Source organism: Ranitomeya variabilis, chromosome 6, assembly GCF_051348905.1.
Source record: "Ranitomeya variabilis isolate aRanVar5 chromosome 6, aRanVar5.hap1, whole genome shotgun sequence".
Taxonomy (NCBI): Eukaryota; Metazoa; Chordata; class Amphibia; order Anura; family Dendrobatidae; genus Ranitomeya; species Ranitomeya variabilis.
The window spans coordinates 61,760,697-61,781,408 of NC_135237.1; the positions used below are offsets into that span (position 1 = coordinate 61,760,697).

Genomic DNA, 20,712 nt, shown 5'->3' on the forward strand with positions numbered 1-20,712 from the left:
GCTGCAGGAGGAAAATAATGCAACATTCTACCTGCAGCCGCTTGCTTCCAGCCATTGGAATGAATAGTCAGCACAAAGTGAGCACCCTGCAATCACTCCCTCGTCTCCTTAGCGGACAGCCGAGTGTGCAGCAATGGATGTTACCCAAGAGGGAGTGATTTCAGGGCGCTCACTATGTACTGACTGCTGTTACTGACCCCTGCAGTCAATCGCTTCCAATCAACTTAGCAGCGCAGTTGGCTGTAACAGTCAGAGTTCAATACATAGTAAGTGCAGCCGCTCGCTTCCTGTCGTCATCTTGGCGGTGTACGGCCTGTGAAGAGTCAGTCAGTACATCACAGAATACTCTCACTCATTGATAGGTAGCCCAGCTCCCACCAATCAGGAGCTTTTCTCATTTCTTCCAATTCCAGGCCCTAGATCAGAAGTGGCAGAGCCTGTAGGACAAGAGCAGAATATACGACCCACAGAGATGCGCTCACAGGAGCAGTGCAGGTAATAAAAGTATATTAGAAAACTGACCGTTAGGAAGGGTTAGGACATATGAAAGACAGTCAAATAGTGAAAACCCCTCTAAATTATCACCTATTCATAGTATAACAGATAACTTACTGATCACTGGAGGTCTGACTGATAAAACTCTTAGGAATTCCCACCCCCAAAGAAAGCTCTGGAACCCAGGAACCAGAATCTGCAGAGCCATATCTTCAAACGAGTGAGCTTACTGCGCATGCTTGACGTTCATAGTCTATGAGACTGCGGAAAATCAGAGCTTGCTCTTCCCCAACAATAAGCATCACAAATAAAGAAAAAACACAACCATCATTGAGAAGATTTACTACCGATTTCACCATTACACATACGGTATATTAATTAACACTAATGAATGAAGAAGCAAATCTCCTCGATAATTGTCAGTTTTAACCACACTGTTCCATTCCTGAAGAGTGACCAAACCCATAAGGATGAGGAAAAATATGTAAAGACACGAGCAGCCGTCTCCAAGAGAAAATACTTTTATAAAGTAAATATTCTCATAGCTACAAAAGTCTCGAAAAGTTACAAAACTGCAGCAAGAACATCAAAGCCTCGCTATCTGTATGTTATTTCTAATTCTTGGGAGCGCCGACGAAGATTCCTCCCGACCATGAAATGTCTCCAATGTCAGCCAGGAATAATAAAGCTGCTGTGAACCCGGCCGACAAAAAAGGAATACAACTTTCTACATGTCTCCTCTTATTATGGGCACACGCGAGGTCGGAGCGTGTCCGAACCTTTTACCAGGTCTTCCTTACAATACTTACATTCTAGATTCTCAATGTAGAGATTCTCAAATTCCCTTTCTATTTGCCCAAAGAGCTCCAGGAGGGTATTTCTCACTGATGACGGGAGCTTGGAATCCTATGGAAGGGAGGGGAATAAATAAATCATAACTTAGAAGATTAATTCCTAATAAGAAAAATACAAAAACACACAAATATAATAATTAATATGCAGATTCCTACACGCAAGTCAAAAACCAATCAACAGGGGCAAAAGTCAAGGTAAGACAGAGGGGGCGAGCGCAAGACAGAGGGGGCGAGCGCAAGACAGAGGGGGCGAGCGCAAGACAGAGGGGGCGAGCGCAAGACAGAGGGGGCGAGCGCAAGACAGAGGGGGCGAGCGCAAGACAGAGGGGGCGAGCGCAAGACAGAGGGGGCGAGCGCAAGACAGAGGGGGCGAGCGCAAGACAGAGGGGGCGAGCGCAAGACAGAGGGGGCGAGCGCAAGACAGAGGGGGCGAGCGCAAGACAGAGGGGGCGAGCGCAAGACAGAGGGGGCGAGCGCAAGACAGAGGGGGCGAGCGCAAGACAGAGGGGGCGAGCGCAAGACAGAGGGGGCGAGCGCAAGACAGAGGGGGCGAGCGCAAGACAGAGGGGGCGAGCGCAAGACAGAGGGGGCGAGCGCAAGACAGGGGGCGAGCGCAAGACAGAGGGGGCGAGCGCAAGACAGAGGGGGCGAGCGCAAGACAGAGGGGGCGAGCGCAAGACAGAGGGGGCGAGCGCAAGACAGAGGGGCAAGCGCAAGAGAGCGCGCAAGAGCAAGAGAGGGGGGGGCGAGAGAAAGAGCGCACGAGCAAGAGAGCGCGCATCAGCAAGAGAGCGTGCACCAGCAAGAGAGCGCGCACCAGCAAGAGAGCGCGCACCAGCAAGAGAGCGCGCACAAGCAAGAGAGCGCGCACAAGCAAGAGAGCGCGCACAAGCAAGAGAGCGCGCACAGGCAAGAGAGCGCACACGAGCACACAAGCAAGAGAGCGTGCAAGAGTGCAAGAGACACTGCAAAGACAGAATGAAAGCCGCCTAAACTGGAAGCCGATATCCAGAAGAGTAAGGAAACTCTTTTCACAGTGTACACTAACTAATGCAAATATTTATTCACATAGGCATTAAGGCATCCAAAAATATACCGTCAATTACACAGTGTGAAAGTTTCCCAACAGTTTTACCAGAAACTCACAAAGAGCAGCACAAAGGCGGCAGAACCCGACGTCATCAGAAGCTTCTTCAACAATTACAATGGACAGATCCGACGTCCCTAATAGTTACTGCTATAACATGAGCACAGCACGATTCCCATAGATCACCTACACTGCTCCATACAGTCTTCTCATGTGAAATCTATAAAAAGCCAATGCTTTCAACCCCGGGCTGCCACAGAAATTCAATCTCTGCTTGTGTATGAGCGCTCAGCCGCAGAGCATGTGTTTAAACACGCATTACTGTAGCAGTAAATTGCACCGTGCAGGGGAAGATCAATATCTCGTCTGTCTCAGCATTAACTTAAAGCAAATCAATTTTGAAGAATTTATTGCTGTAGGGAAACTATGAGCTGCAGGCAAGTCTCTGATCATATACCTTAAAATAAATAAATAAATTGTAGTGATGAAAAGTTTGTGTAGCTCGTACACGGCATTTAAACTTCAAGGTTTAATTTGACGTTGGCAAAGAAAATGTGCTGATACATTAATCCAGAACTTGATTAGTAATAAAAACCCAACCATGGACCCTCTGTTCCCATACCCCTCCTGCTGGCTCATTGATTGTCCTTCCCTCCTACTGTAGAGGACACTCCCCATATGTACTTGGAAAAAAACTAAGAAAGCAAAGCTGAATACGTTAATTGCTGCAACATGCAAGATTAGAACAGTAATTAAAAGTAAATACATAAAAAAAATAATACTACTAAAACTAACCATGAATACCTCAGCAGGCGCTCGGTAACACATGGCGCTCTAATGCGCAGAGTAAATAGAATTAATTCCCCAGTGACTCATGAGTAATATCTGACTGCCCACCTATTACATGAAATCATAAAGGAGAACTTTTCCGTGTGGGCCAGAAGAGCGAAAAATCGCTAATCGGATGCAAATAGGAAATAAAATTATTACTGCATTTAGTTTATTCAGGAGAATTTATTTCTTCTTCAAAAGTTTTTTCTAATTCTCAGCAACAGACTTATAAGGGTATGTGTCCAGATTGGCAGCGCCGCCGGCTTTTGTAAGCGCGGTGAATCCGCATGTGTTTATTGAACCGTGCGGAATCACCGCATCCTATACATGGGACTGTGATATTTATCTTGCGTCTCCACGTTGTAAATAGACATGCTGCAGTCTAGAAAGACGTGCCGCATGTGCGTATACGCAGGGGAGCCGGAGGCGTCTGTGCACGCATAGTGGAGACGTGATTTCATAAAAACCCATGCACTATGCTGTAACATACGCAGTGTCCAATCCGCAACAAATACTGAACGTGGAAACCATACTCTAGGAGATCTGTTCACATGAGGCAGATGTGCTGGAGAAACACATCTGCAAACATCCATCTAGATGTATGTAAAGGATTTTTACTAACAGAAAAAAAAAAAAGGTCAATGCTTTGGATTGTGATGTAGGCGATAGGTCGTCTTCGTAATAGGGTAAAACAAGCACCGTGGCAATTTACCGTACTTATTACTAAAAATCATCTTCAAGAATGGAGGGATTTTTATTTCTATTGTGTACTGCTCATTTCCTAGGTTACCGGCCACCTCTGTGGTCTACCAGCGATGGATGATTTCCTAGGCAAGCATAATGAGGCTTACAAGCTCTTTACTACAACGTTTGCAAGATCGCTGGATCCGGCCTCTGCAATATTATTTTAGTGTGGGCAGGTGCAAAAGCCTCATGGTTGACGGCCTGAATTGGGAGTTAACGGCTACACCCCTTCGGGGGGCAAGCTAGACATCCATCATATATTTATTTTTTTATATTTTGTTAACAGGGCCTAGTAAGATCTAATAATTATAATATGTTTTCCTACCACATCCAGTATCCCTGGTGTAATTATTGGATGCAGTTAAAGCTGTGGCCATTAATTGGCTTCAATGGTCACTAAAAAGGAAGCATGGATACTGGCATAAGCAATGTTGAAAAAGAGTGGCGAGAATAAGTACACAAAATGACTGTTCAAACCAAGCATGGACGCTCGTTCCATCTTACTGGTTTTCTATCACAGGTCTTGCTTTTCTGGAGCTAAAAGAGGGTGGTGATGGAAAATAAAGTAGTAGATGGGAGGGTGCACTGAAATATTTGGCCACGCTGAGATCGAGCCAAGTGCCTTTGCTTGGTTTGAACAGTCATTTTGTAGTAACAGACTCTCTTTAAGTTGTAAAATTATTCTAGCGTCAGTTATAAAATTAAAAAAATAAATAAGTGTAAACGACCTTTCAAGTTTAATTTATTTCTCCTTACGAATAGGTGCTCCAAATATAGAGTCCATTGCATTTATAAGAACTGTCCGGAATCTGCAATGTCCGCCCATCTGCCTCAGTGAAGGACATAATCAAATAAAACATTTCTAGCCACCTTAATCACTTTAACGAGAGCAATGATCCCTCGGCTCAGCATCTGCTTCATTTCACCTTCACGAGATTCAGGTCTGAGAACTAGACACAAAAATCAGCCCAAAATGGACATAAAAGGAGAAACCTGACCGTGCTGTAAACACAGGAGCGGCCTAAAACCCGAGCACAAATCAGCTCCACATACACAAAGCATCAGGGAAAGCGATGGAACAAAGCAGAGGATCTGGCTCCCAGCTCCTTCCGACCGAGCCGCTGCCTTTCCTGCTCGAGAAAGGTCAAGTGACGCTTTTATGATCAACATTCACTTCTAAATCCTCTAAAAATAGTCCGTGACTCATTGTAAATTAGGAAAAACAGCAGACGCTCGTTCTACATTCATAGCTACAAGGTGTGACAGGTGCAAAATCCTAATCCAGCTACACCCCCATAGAACCCAAAAAGTCAGCAGGACATAGGATGTATTTACAGATTTATCAGCATTAATAATGGGCCATCACCAGGAGGATATGCCGTAAACGCCTGGTAGATGCGGGTCCCACTGCTGGAATCCACAGCTGTCCGCGGCACTCTCCGCGGAGGAGGCCGGACATGCGCGACGCTCTCCGAGAGGTTAGAAATCTGTTGACCACTTTTTGTTAATTCCTTGTGAATGAATGGAGAATTCTTATTCCGGGCAACACGTGAGATATTTGCGGGTTCCAGCAGACCCCAATCAGTTAGGTCCAAAAATATTTGGACAGTCACCGAATCTCTGATTTGGGCTCTACATGCCACAATTTTGGATTTTAAATGAAGCAACTGAGATGCCATTTAAGTGATTGAGGCAAAGAAGTGGAATATTCTGCAATGGCAGAATCAAACTCCTGGGCTGCTTTCGCAGTATGTTATGGGTCACTGTCCACCGGTACCATGAAGAGCCGTCCAAACAATCTTGCTGCATTTGTTTGATTCTGGGCAGAAGTACGGCCCTGTACAATTCAGAATTCATCCGGCTGCTTCTGTCTTCAATCACATCATCAATAAGCACTAGTGACCCAGCGCCATTGTGAGCCATGAATGCCCATGCTATTGCACTGCCTCCACCATGTTTTACAGAGGATGTGCTGTGCTTTGGATCATGAGCCTTTCGAAGACTTCTCCATGCTTTCTTCTTCTTCTCATCATTCTGGTAGTTTGATCTTAGTTTCACCTGTACAAAGAATGCTTTTCCAGAACTGGGCTGGCTTCTTAAGATGTTTTCTTGGCAAAGTTTAATTTGGCCTTTCTATTAAGGCTGATTAATGGTTTGCACCTTGTGGGACCCTCTGTATTTGCTCTCATGAAGTCTTCTCTTTATGGTAGACTTAGATACTGAAGCTCCTACTTCCTGGATAGTGTTCTTCACTTGGGTGGATGTTGTGAAGGGGTTTTTCCTGGATATCCAGGCCCTTTTTGAGTTCACCAGTGAACTTTTTTCTTTGGAGTATGTAACAAGCTGTTGATTTGGCCACTACTAACATTTTTGTTATGTTTTTTCTTTTTTTTCCTCAGCCTAATGATCGTCTGCTTCACTTACATTGAGAGCTCCTTTGACCGCATGTTGTGGGTTCACAAACAGCTTCCAAATACAAATGCCATGCCTAGAATCAGCTCCAGACCTTTCACCTGCTTAATGGATAAAGGATTAATGAGGGAATAGCCCATGCAGCCCATTAAAGAGCTTTTGAGATAATTGTCCAATTACTTTTGGTCCCTTGAAAAAGACGCAGCTACATATTATTGACCAGTAATTCCTAAAACCTTACTCAAGCATCGAAAATGCCAAAACTTGTGTGACTGTCCAAATATTACTGGATCTAACTATGTCCCAAATATCACTTTCGGTAGGAAGCAAAAAAATTATTGGAGTGGACCATTCAGACCATAAATAACATTGTATGTTCGAAATCCGTCAGTTTGCTTTGGGAGTACTAGATGGTCTGCCAACATGTCACACTTTTTTTTTTTTAAATGTTACAAATAAAACATGAAGTTATATTTTAACAAGTATCTTTACTGGAGAAATTATTTTTCTTCCTTCATCCTTGGTGGTGCGTCCCGGACCAGGGCAGCTCAGTGCGGAGATCATATGCACAACAAGGTGCAGCAGAGAACACAAGGCCACTTCCTTTTCTCATTACCTATAAAAAACGGTCTTGCGTATCTGGAGAAAGGGGCCATTCATATATGCAGTTCAGTTTTGAGAAAGGGTTCAATATGAACCTGAAACGTGTTAATAAAAGTTACTTGAAGTATAACCACACATGGAACTACACCTTTTTCACAGCAGCGCACTCTACCAGAACGTCTACCTCCTACTCCTCCTGTGTCTGAAGGACGGCAGCCCGTTGCAGTTGCTTACCCTTCATTGACATTTTTAGAAAGTCACTAGAAAGTAAAGTATGACCACGTTTAAAGAAGCACTTCTCCTTCCATCAATATTTGTATCCTCTTAATATACTGCAGTCATCATATATTATACAGCACTGTGTATTTACAATTGCTCATTTTGCCTTTCCACAGAGAAAATTCTTCTCTTATCTCTACTCTATGCAATGTAGAAACAGGAAGTCTGCTCCAGTGATCTCTTCCGGTACAGGGAGAGGTGCATTTGTCTCTAATAATATTTAGGCAGGTGCTATGCGTCACATCCACATAAATGCCATCAGCCAAGGCTCCGTAGCAAAACCTTGCCAAACGCGCCACACTGTTTCCTTCATCTTCTTTCCTTTCTATATGGCAGCCTGGTGCCAGCATGACCAATCCGACCAGTTTGAGGCTATGTGGCTCCATACTCTGGAAGCTTTGATGCACAGTGTGTCATGAAAACTCTCTTTTACAGCTAGTAGTTATCTTTTCAGCAATTGGAGTTACAGTATCTCTTCTGCAGGATAGGATCAGACAAGCTCAGCGTGTAAACTGAGGGGTCTTAACATTGCACGATGTGCAAAGACGTATACTTCAGATACTTTTATTATAGGAGCCAAGTCCCCTACATAGAAGTTTAATAAGCATTTGGGGGGGTGATAGACTCCCTTCAAGAACTTCCCATTTCTAAAATGTAGGCCTTTATTTTGCTTAACTTGGGTGAATAGAGCCACAAAAAAGTTGAGTTCTGACAAATCTAAATATACTTTGAGATTAGAAAAAAAATTGATTTGCCTCAAATCGATCTGTTCACCTGCAGGACAAGCCTTTATAAACCCTACTGCCCTCCAATCCAGACTAACCAAGGAGTGCACTGCACACTTAAAGAGGATCAGCTCAGTAGCTTTGATCGTCTGTTTCCCTGCTCCTCCCATGAGGAATCTCTTTTTTTTATATTTTTTTTTAAATCCAACATACAGTTCCAGTGATATCAGCCTTTTATTAGGGCTCATTATTACAGTCTTTACAAGTGGGTGGTGCTTACAGGGTAATTGAGTCAAGTAGACTGTAGACATGCCCCCAGAGAATCCCGTCAGCCACGACCCCTTGTAACAAAATTAAAAAAAATAAATAAATTAAGGCAATAATTGGCCACTTTGGAGCTGGTGACAGGTCCTCTTTAACATGAAAGATAGGGTCAGAATCCCCTCTTACTCGTCTATATCTCTATATTTAATATGAAGCGGCAATGTGCAGCCACCACAATAAAGAGCTGGCATCAGAGGAATAAGGGGTACAGCCGGCCTTGTGATACATCGCCTTTCACGTACAATGATGGACATTCTTTAAATATATTCTGTGCCATAACAATAGCCAGCTATTCTCTACAGGCAAAGAAACACGCACAGTAATTAGCAGCAAGACACACTAATTATAGGAGGAAAGAACAAGAGTGCAGGGGGCACCCGCACAGATGCCAGGAAAATTATTTTTACCACCAAGACAGGAAGAAATTTTCCATTTAGATGGGCATTAGAATAAAGAATGTCAGCTAAGATCATGCTGTTTGTGCGCCCTGCCTACAGTATATGGGGGTGCTTCTCTCAACGTACACTGAACAAAAATAGAAAAAGCAACACATTTGTACATTTGCTCACATCTCTGAACTCAAAGAACCTTTTTATCTCAAATATTGTTCACAAATTTGTGTAAATCTGTGATAGTGAGCTCTTCTCCTTTGCCAAGCTAATCCATCCACCTCACAGGTGTGGCATATCCAGATGGTGATTAGACAGCATGGTTACTGCACAGGTGTGGCATATCCAGATGGTGATTAGACAGCATGGTTATTGCACAGGTGTGGCATATCCAGATGGTGATTAGACAGCATGGTTATTGCACAGGTGTGGCATATCCAGATGGTGATTAGACAGCATGGCTATTGCACAGGTGTGACACATCCAGATGGTGATTAGACAGCATGGTTATTGCACAGGTGTGACACATCCAGATGGTGATTAGACAGCATGGTTATTGCACAGGTGTGACACATCCAGATGGTGATTAGACAGCATGGCTATTGCACAGGTGTGACACATCCAGATGGTGATTAGACAGCATGGTTATTGCACAGGTGTGACACATCCAGATGGTTATTAGACAGCATGGTTACTGCACAGGTGTGGCATATCCAGATGGTGATTAGACAGCATGGTTATTGTACAGGAGTGGCATATCCAGATGGCGATTAGACAGCATGGTTATTACACAGGTGTGGCATATCCAGATGGCGATTAGACAGCATGGTTATAGCACATGTGTGACATATCCAGATGGCGATTAGACAGCATGGTTATTGCACAGGAGTGGCATATCCAGATGGCGATTAAGACAGCATGGTTATTGCACAGGTGTGGCATATCCAGTTGGGGATTAGACAGCATGGTTAGTGCTCAGGTGTGACACATCCAGATGGTGATTTGACAGCATGGTTATTGCACAGGTGTGGCATATCCAGATGGTGATTAGACAGCATGGTTATTGCACAGGTGTGACACATCCAGATGGTGATTAGACAGCATGGCTATTGCACAGGTGTGACACATCCAGATGGTGATTAGACTGCATGGTTATTGCACAGGTGTGACACATCCAGATGGTGATTAGACAGCATTGTTACTGCACTGGTGTGCCTTAGGCTGCCACAATAACAGGTGGCTCTACAATGTGCAGTTTTATCACACAGCACAATGCCACACATTTTGGGGCAGTGTAATATTGGCATGCTGACTGCAGGAATGGCCACCAGAGTTGTTGCCCATGAATTGAATGTTCATTTCTCTACCACACGCAGTCTCCTAAGGAGTTTCAGAAATTTTAGCAGTACATCCAACAGGTCTCAACTGCAGACATGTAACACACCAGCCCAGGACCTCAACATCCAGCATCTTCACCTCAAAGATAGTCTGAAATCTGCCACCCAGACAGCTGCTGCAACCCTCTGTTTCATATCCAAAGGATTTCTGCACAAACTGTCAGAAAACTTCTCAGGGAAGCTCATCTGCAGCTCGTCGTCCTCATCGGGATTTCCTCCTGACTGCAGCGACTTGAGTGGGCAAATGCTCACATATGATAGCGTATGGCACGCTGGAGAGGTGTTCTCTTCATGGATGAATCCTGATTTTCACTGTACAAGGCAGATGGCAGACTGAGTGTATGGGAGCGGTTTGCGGACGTCAGCATTGTGAATCGAGTGGCACATGGTGGCGGTTGGGTTATGGTATGGACATCCAACACAAGTGCATTTTATTGATGCCATTTTGTAGGGCAAATGTAGCATGTGTGTGGTAGCATTTTTAATAAAGGAAATTAAAAATGGATAGAAGATAAAAATTCCATTAAAATTATGCAGATAACATCAGAAGTCAAGGAAACGGCTATTTTTTCTCCAAATCCTTCTCCTCACTTAGACCTATTTAAGGCAATACCAAGCTGCGGGATGAGCGGTCAACACAGAGGTTAAAGATTACCGATACATGTACATGAGTTACTCCAGACGGGGAGGACAAGAAGAACTGATTACAGGCTTACTGTAAGATATCTCCATGCAGAGCAGGAGAAAAATTATATAGAGCAACAAATTTCGTGAAAACAAACAGCTGTCATGTCGGAAAGTTCAGGTCTTTGATCTGTGTTTTATATCCCCTCCCTTGGGCCCATGCTGTGCCTGTGTCACGTTGACAGCGCTGCAGCCCATCATAGCGCTTAACAACTCGTACTATCTAATTGTGCAGAGCCGTCGAGTTCACTGTTTGACTGCAGTGTTGTCAATGTCAAGTGAGCACTGCAGACAGTAACAGACACTGGGAGCAGCGGTAGAGATTCAGCGTTGGACACAAGGAGGGCGAGTAAAGAACCAGAAGTTTTTTCCCAACAAACTGCGCCCGGAAATAGAACCCGTCTCAAATTGGAAAACCCATTTAACATGTACAGGTTTTACACATGTGCGCATAATTAAAATGTTTATGTTAAAGGGAATCCATCAATAGGATCAATCCTTTTAGGCCGTTTATATGGTCATGTAGGTCATAGGAAGCTGAATAAAATGATACATCGATATCTGCGATCCAATGTCTTATTCCAGAGAAATCCATGTCTATCTTAGTTGGTAAATGACCTTTTAGGATCTATGGGCCGGACATAGACCTCATTGAGAATCTGCCTCCAGAGCTTATTATAAATGAGGGGGAGTTACCAGTGTGAGACAAGTAAATCAGGAGAGCTGACTGTCAGTCATTACATGTCTCAAACTGGTCACTCCAGCTTTAACTTAAAATAAGCTCTGGAGGCAGATTCTCAGGGAGATCTATGTCCAGCCCACAGATCTTAAAAGCTCATTTACCAAATAAGAAAGACATGGATTTCTCTGGAATAAGACTTCAGATTGCAGATATCAAGGTATCATTACATGTATATTCAACCTTCTATGACCTACATGCCCATATAGACGGCTTAGGAGGGTTGATCTTACCGACAGATTCTCTTTAATGTGCCAAAGTATTTATAGGTGGGGCATGATGGATGTATATGTAAGGAGAGGGGTCCCAGACACCCGTCATACACAGGAGAACTATCACGTCAGCGTCCGCTCTTGAAACACATGGCATTTTAACAGATTGCATGAAGAAAATATTAGGTGTTACAGCAAGGACACAAGCACATATCACTTAAGAGACAAAACTGAGCCCTGGAATGAAAGGTATATGCTTCTTAATCTGAGAATAGCATAAAATATTGACAGAGATCCTGATTACAGCGATTACTTGTTGGGCTACTTGCTGTGGTTTTGATTTAAAAAGAAAAAAAAAGAAAAAATCACTTATGTACCGCAGATCTGCTATTCTTAATTCCTGGCTCTGTATAACTCCGCTCACGTGGCTAACTGACAGCTTTCGGTGTACACGGTGCATAAGCTAATTTCTATGGAGAACTGCAACTGGTGTGTCAGGTAAACCTGCCCCAGAATATCAGTACCTGCCTCCGGCTCCTCCTCCGTAGAATTTTAAAAGCACCAACTGTCATTTCTATCTCAATGATGTGAAATTCTGTCTCCACCGAATACAGATTTGTGTAAGAAATTGAGAGTAAAAGAAGAAAATTTAACTTATTAGATATATTACAAAATTTTCAGATTTTCACATATACGATTGATTTATGGAAAAAAATAAAATAAAATTTAAATCTGTTTGCCAGCAGCCATCAATAGCGGAGCTTAACAGCTCAACCATCAAAATCGCACACCAGGTGTCAGACAATGGAGATTCCAGGAAACAAGTGGTAGAGGCTGCTTCTACCTGCTCAGATTTCTATACACAGCGCTCAAGTAGCTCTATGACTAAGGAAGCACTGTGCCCCAGACGCGCGTCGGGGTGATAAGGCCTTCACCACTTCACAGATTTTAATGTAATGGATTTCTAATAAAATGAGAAGATTTTGACTTAAGGCTGGATGTGACGTCCACCCCTATCTTTTCACTTAGTGCTCAAATAGCACAGTATATAAAACAGAGGCTGCAGTACCGTCCCAGTGGTCACATGAATTATCCCTTGATCGCTGGGACCAACTAGGCCCATCACAGCACAAAAATGGACGATTACCCCTGTAACTTGGGCTGCTAAGATCTTACTACAGCGGGCAACAGTCTTAAAAAGCAAAATAGCAAAATCCCCAATTAAAGGGGGGGAAGGGGGGGGGGGGGAAGAATCGACATCCAACAATTACCAAAACCCGTCATTCACAAAATTCATGTAATCTTCACTATCTCCAAAACATAATTCTGAGCCTGTGCGGAACTCAATGCAACGTTGGTCTATTTCCCCCCTCTGGCGCTGGTACGAGGCGCTCACCTGGCCCTCCAGCATGTCCCGATGCAGACTGGGCCGCTCCTGCTCCGAGCTATTTGTCCGCTTCAATGTCAGACTGTTGGACTTGCGCTTCTGCTTAGTTTGCCGTGCAGCTGCCCAGCTTCCACTTTCAGTGGGCATCCCTCCTCACTTTGTGGTTCCCAGCAGGATGGAAGAAAAACTAGAGGGAAAAAAAACAAGAACAAGCTTTTAAGAAGCGAGGATACAAATATAGAAAAATAATTAAAATAAAAAACAAAAAAGCAAACAAAAAATTAAACAGCTTTACTATTCATTTTTTACTTGTTTAGCTTTTGGTGTTTTTAATTTGCATCTCATTCTTTTAGTTTCTGTCCATTTTATGTGTTCTCCTGGGATTTTTGAACATTTTGGTAATATTTTTGAGCAAATGTTTTTTTATTCTCCCTCCAGAGTGATTTTATGTACCGGTAGGTATGACATTTTTTGAGCAGATTTTATGACACTAAATAAAAACATGTGACTTTTTGTAATTAAAAAAAAAAAAAGTTGGATTTGGTTTAGGTCACAATCTGCATAATTACAGCCAGGATGGAATGACTCGTCACAGGGATGGACATCACAGATGAATAGTTGGAGGAAACTGACATACATTCATGAGCGTGATGTAATAGTTTATTATATTTTTCAGTGTCGAGTCAGTCAATTTATCTAATTTCATGATGGTCAAGATATTACAGAGCTGAGTAACGTGGTGGTGGTGGATGAATGGAGAAAACCTGACAGACAGGTTCCCTTTAACCAGGACAAGTCTGAGGATATAGGAAAGAATAAGGGTATAGGAAATCTAGCATATAGGAACGCCAATGTATAAATAGGATGTAAAGGAGTCAGACAAGGACACGCTGTGCGGAGCAAGGTGACCCTGCTCTTCTCAACGGCAGGGAATAAGGAGGAGGCGGAGGAACAGCACCGGGTCCTCCTGACAGCTGAAGATGCGGATGGGATTGTGCTCCAGCCGTATAGATAAACCTGTACTTTCCCACCCTCTAATGTGAGTATATGGGGTCCACTGACTGTGCGGTATGGCAGGTATCAGCAGGAAAAAAGGGACCAGGCATGTTTAATATCAGGATGTCCGACCCTTTATTCCAGAGGGAGATAAGCTGCTGCCAAGTGCAGTCTGGCAGCGGTTTATTCCCTACCTCCACTGATAACATTAATAAATATTATTATTAATTTTATTTCTATAGTGCCAACATATTCCACAGCGCTTTATGGTCTGTACAAGTCCCCTCTAAAATGTAAAAACATTACAGTATAACAATAATCACATAAATCAACAAATACCAAGAGGAGTGAGGGCCCTGCTCGCAAGCTACAATCTGCAGCTCAGCGGAGCCAAGCGGGTGGTCATCTGCACGGTGAGTGTTCGGACCCCCATCAATACATACAACATCGGAGCTTTGTGTATCAAAACTGCAGCAGAGGAAGAGTGGCCCCATTGCCCTAGACCTCCGCTTCCAGGCACCACTTTTCCAACACCTGGTGACCTAAGGTCTGGTTGGCTGCCATGTGTAGCTGGGCTCCTATGATTAAGGATGGTAGTCGCTCCAGAAACGCGGCAGTGTTACATTTGGCACATGGATCCATTTGTTTTAATGGAAATCTAAATGAAGAAAATGTTTTTTATTGGATGTATGTGGCAGAAAATATTTTTTTTTAATGTTTTTGCATTTTGGCTGAGCTCCACCAGCTGGATATAAAGTGCATTATCCGGCACCATGCGTGGTGGTCAGCTACATACTTTTTATTTTCTTGTGCCACTGGTTGGTAGGAATACTATGGAGTCTACAGTGTACACAGACAATACATGAGAGCCTTCTAGTCCTGCACTTTTATTTGTATTTGTTGCCTTTCCATGGTGACATTTGTTACATGTTTGTTACTTTCGCAGGTCCTTCCTTATACGTACATTTGTCCATAGACCCCCTGCACTGGTCACATTGATGTAGGATTCTGTATAAGCCCCCTCTGCTCTCACTGTGTCTACAGATCACAGCCCATGGGTCAGCATTGCACTCTTTCGGGGGCCCATACATACCTTTTTGGCACCATACTTATTTACCCATAGATATCTGACACTGTTACACGCTTCACTATTCATACCGTTATTGATCATCGGTTTCCCATTTATGGTAAATACCCTCTGGGGGACCCGGACTACTGTGTCCTTGTGGTTCTGCTTGTGCACTGTTTCTAGTTTTGTCCTCCCTATTGAAAATCTTCTGTATCATTTTTAGATTTTTCAATTTTTCAATAAAGTGTCCTGATTTTTAAACATTTTTTCTACATTATTTCTTGGGTGTTTTCAGTTTACTCTGTTTCTTCTATAGAACCATCAGCGACACTTTATTTACTCAGTAATATTCCAGTTTAAATGTATTTTCCCTGCAGTTTAACATGCTTCGGATGAAACGGTGCAGTCACTTTATGTGACTGCAGACTTCTGAATCCTCACAGGGCGCGCACTGCATACTGTCAGGATTCTCCAATGCCGCTATTGAGAGCGGGCAGATGAGTGACCGTAGGTAAATAACCTGCATTCTTCCAGCCACATTCAGGGGAGACTTGCAAGACTTTGCTCAATTCATTTGCCCCACAATTCGTCACATGACCGACTTGCTCTTCTTACCGGCACAGAGAATTCTGACAGTGTGCAATGTGCGCACCGTGAGGATTCAAGTCTGTAGTCACAGAGTGACTGTAGACTTTTAACTTAAACCTGGACAACCCCTTTAAAATATCAATGGCCTATCCTAACAAGACTTCAACATCAGATCGCGGGGGGTCCGACACCTGGTCCCCCCCAACAGAATAGCTGTCCTCAGCTCTTCTCATAGACAGAAGTTAACAGTATATGGAGAGGAACAGTACAGCTCCGTTCACTGTGTAGTAGTCGTTCCCTGATATGGCAGCTCGAGATACAACTAAAGCACCAATCCAGCATTTTTTATTGCACCGCTGGAGTGCGGCTTTAAATGTAAGTTCCCCCTGTCTCATACTCGCCCATCGTCTCCTACATTCTTTTCCAACGTCACTTCCGTCGATCTCTGGAAAATAGTGACCTGTCAGAGGTCACTTTTCAATACAAGTCTATGAGAGCCTCGTTCTGGCTCACAGACTTGCACCAAATTCTTGTGACACAGATAGAAAGACACACAGAAAGGAGATGCTAACCTGATTTAGCTGTGTATAAACATCATTTATGTGACATTAAAATCCAGCTGCTGCAAGACCGACGGGTCATCAGACCGGGAAATCACAGAGAAGGAGGATTTGTGGATAATCTGCACAGCTGGTATACCAAAATAATAGATCCAAGCCCAGACAGGAGGTATTGGTGGTTTTTCTTTATTCTGTCGACGCGTTTCGCATTACTAGAGACTTCATCAGGACAAAAAAAAAAATGAAGAAGTCTGTAGTACTGCGAAACGCGTTGACTGAATCAAGAAAAGCCACCAATACCTCCTGTCAGGAGTTGGATCTATTATATTGGTATACCAGAAGCAGATTATCCACAAATCCTCCTTACCAGTATTCGTCAGGCACTGTTCATCAGCTTCTCATTACGTATTCATTAGACAAATGGTAAAACAATCCATCGGTGATGGATACCTGTGAGACACGACATACAGTGGCATCCACCATCAATGTACTGGCATGTGTTTTAATAGATACGGCATACAAAGCTGATATAGAAGTACAGCCAGGTTCAGACGGCCATTGTTAAAACTGGGCCAGTCACCGCTGCAAATTTTGTAAGCGGCTGGCCCAGAGTGCAGTTATGGGTAGTTGTGCACGTTGGGAGACATTTGCACAAGCTGCCTACTATTACATGCACAAGTGTGGCCCATAACACGGACGAGACTGTTGCATGCACAATTTTAGACTGTGGAGTCGGTGTCCATATTGGTGAAGCTGGAGTTGAATAAAATGGACTGACTCCAACAATATATAATAAATTGAGTACAGTAGTTCAGTGCAGGATGTGCTATAAATGTTTTCATAATATTTTGGGAAAGTTATGAAATGTCCTATAAATGTCTGTTCTGCTCCTGATCTAAGGATCTGGGCTTTTAGTTGACATGAATCTGTGCTGCACTTTATGTACATGGTCAGTAGTGATCATTGCTGTGGGGTCATAGTTGAGATGAATCTGTGCTGCACTTTATGTACATGCTCAGTAGTGATCATTGCTGTGGGGTCATAGTTGAGATGAATCTGTGCTGCACTTTATGTACATGCTCAGTAGTGAGGCAGTGCTGTGGAGTCTGAGATGAGATGAATCTGTGCTGCACTTTATGTACATGGTCAGTAGTGATCATTGCTGTGGGGTCATAGTTGAGATGAATCTGTGCTGCACTTTATGTACATGCTCAGTAGTGACCAGTGTTCTGGAGTCGTAGTTGAGATGAATCTGTGCTGCATTTTATGCACATGCTCAGTAGTGACCAGTGCTGTGGAGTCTGAGATGAGATGAATCTGTGCTGCACTTTACGTACATGCTCAGTAGTGACCAGGGCTGGGAGGTCGGAGTCATGGAGTCAGGGAAATTTGAGGCGTCCGAGGTTTGGCTTACCGACCCCACAGCCCTGGTGCTCGGTTATAAAAAGTTCATGTGAATCGGTGTTCAGAAGATTGAAGATAGCGGCACTCACCACTGGTATAATAAAACAGCACTTTATTCAGTCAATGCATGAGGAGCACAGACACGGAGGAAAAGGAGCGACAGAAGAAGAGTGGGAACACGTGAAACAGATTTGCTCATTTTCATCCATGTCTGTGCTCCTCAAGAATTGACCAAATAAAGTACAATTTATCACTACATGTGGGAAAATCGCTGGCATGTACTAGCACATAAATTATTATTAGTGGATGTGCTATCCGATGTGCACCCACACAGCACTGAGGCCTTGTGCAATGACAATACAGCGTGCAGCTGACAGATGCCAGTGAACCTCCATTTACACCAGACACCAGGAACATCTCCCGGGATAAATGCTGAATGTGCATGAAGGATGTGATGTATTTGAGGTCTCAGATGCGGAGTGTTTGTGCTGCAGCCAATCACACTGTGTCGTGGCCTGACCGTGCAAATAATTATTGGTGCCGGTCGGTCAAACTGATCGATAGGTCCCGTAGCTAGCCCATGGTATGTGGCACCCGCTGAAGCACAATACTAGGAACATCGGTTACAGTGACCAAGAAATATCCAAGTGATTAATACCAGTTACAAAATATACATATTTTTTGCTGTTATGTCATTCACAACCATCTCTGTACTCAGCAAGAGAACGTAGTGAGCTACAGCACACGAGCAGGAACCATATGGCGGCGGCGAGTCGGTGTGATCTAAGGGAGGATTTAGTCAATGAGATTCAGATTAGGTTTAGATTATGCACAGCACACACAGAATTTACTAGAGCCAGGAAGAGAAATTATCCAATCGGCGCAGTGATCGGACACTCGAGACAGGAGCGGTCATTGATAAAAGCCTCACCAGGCTCGGTGACATAATATCTACCAGCTGGTACTACAAGAGGTTTAACGTGGCCCTGCTACGGCTGGAGATTTCAGCACTGCTGCACGTGTAATCTCTCGGCTGCCAGCCACCTCTGGCAGCAACGTCCATCATAACCGGAACTACGGCTGCCAGCCACCATTGGCAGCAACGTCCATCATAACCGGGACTACGGCTGCCAGCCACCTCTGGCAGCAACGTCCATCATAACCGAGACTACGGCTGCCAGCCACCATTGGCAGCAACGTCCATCATAACCGGGACTACGGCTGCCAGCCACCTCTGGCAGCAACGTCCATCATAACTGGGACTACGGCTGCCAGCCACCTCTGGCAGCAGCATCCATTATAAGAGGGACTATGGCGGTCAGCCAATTCTGGCAGCAACGTCTACTATAACCGGGACTACAGCTGCCAGCCACCTCCAGCATCAACGTCCATTATAACCGGGACTGCAGCTGCCAGCCACCTCCAGCATCAACGTCCATTATAAGCGGGACTACGGGGGCCAGCCACCTCCAGCATCAACGCCCATTATAAGCGGGACTACGGGGGGCCAGCCACCTCCGACAGTAAGGTCTATTATAACCGTGACTATTAGGAGACTGGATTTGTGAGGTGCGGGAGGTGCTGGCATCAGAAAATTAACTGGATCCAGAAAACCTTCCATTTGAGGTTACTGTGCTTACAGCTAAGGTCGAGCTCACAAGATGCATCTGTATTGTATTGTGATTTTTCAAGCTTACAGAAAGTGCTGCATTTTCATCATGAGAGGAAACGTGTGAACGCAGCCTATCGGGGTCTCGATTTTGACACACAATTAATGGACGTCACACAAAATGCAAATATTGATGTGTGATGACTAATATCATAACCAACCAGACATTTCCTTTACCATGGTACCATAATACGGCCTACATTCAGGTGAATGAGAATCCAGGTAATCGGTCGCAATCCATTACACAGCTTGTTAGCGGCTCTCCATCCATAGAGGGATGGTCTGAACAGAGGACCTCTCTCTATAAGGCCGGATTCACAAGACTCGTGACCTGACCCAAGCGTCCCACAAATGCCCTATGAAGCTGTTAGATCAGGTCAGGAGACCCAGCGGTCCGGTCAAGTATTCGGATATTAGCATGTACTGTGAGAAAGGCCTAGCCTCATGTACAGTACAGACCAAAAGTTTGGACACACCTTCTCATTTAAAGACTTTTCTGTATTTTCATGACTATGAAAATTGTACATTCACACTGAAGGCATCAAAACTATGAATTAACACATGTGGAATTATATACTTAACAAAAAAGTGTGGAACAACTGAAAATATGTCATTCTAGGTTCTTCAAAGTAGCCACCTTTCGCTTTGATGACTGCTTTGCGCACTCTTGGCATTCTTTTGATGAGCTTCAAGTGGTAGTCACCGGAAATGGTTTTCACTTCACAGGTGTGCCCTGTCAAGTTTAATAAGTGGGATTTCTTGCCTTATAAATGTGGTTGGGACCATCAGTTGCGTTGTGCAGAAGTCTGGATACACAGCTGATAGTCCTACTGGATGGACTCTACATGCCTGGTTCCCACCGTGAAGCATGGAGGAGGAGGTGTGATGGTGTGGGGGTGCTTTACTGGTGACACTGTTGGGGATTTATTCAAAAAAGAAGGCATACTGAACCAGCATGGCTACCACAGCATCTTTCAGCGGCATGCTATTCCATCCGGTTTGCTTTTAGTTGGATCATCATTTATTTTTCAACAGGACAATGACCCCAAACACACCTCCAGGCTGTGTAAGGGCTATTTGACCAAGAAGGAGAGTGATGGGGTGCTACGCCAGATGACCTGGCCTCCACAGTCACCAGACCTGAACCCAATCGAGATGGTTTGGGGTGAGCTGGACCGCAGAGTGAAGGCAAAAGGGCCAACAAGTGCAAAGCATCTCTGGGAACTCCTTCAAGATTGTTGGAAGACCATTCCCGGTGACTACC

At 44.1% G+C, this 20,712-nt stretch overlaps 1 protein-coding gene across 2 annotated transcripts in view; it reads right to left on the bottom strand.

Annotated features, from left to right (window-relative positions):
- Positions 1–20,712, bottom strand: part of WDR37 (WD repeat domain 37) — a 160,088-nt gene that overhangs the window by 87,486 nt on the left and 51,890 nt on the right. For both annotated transcript variants that reach the window (XM_077268541.1, XM_077268540.1), the window contains exons 3-4: positions 13,172–13,349; positions 1,305–1,401 (exon numbers count right to left, since the gene is read on the bottom strand). In XM_077268541.1, the coding sequence (XP_077124656.1) occupies positions 1,305–1,401; positions 13,172–13,309 (235 nt within the window). In that variant the 5' untranslated portion in view covers positions 13,310–13,349. The remainder of the gene's footprint in view (positions 1–1,304; positions 1,402–13,171; positions 13,350–20,712) is intronic.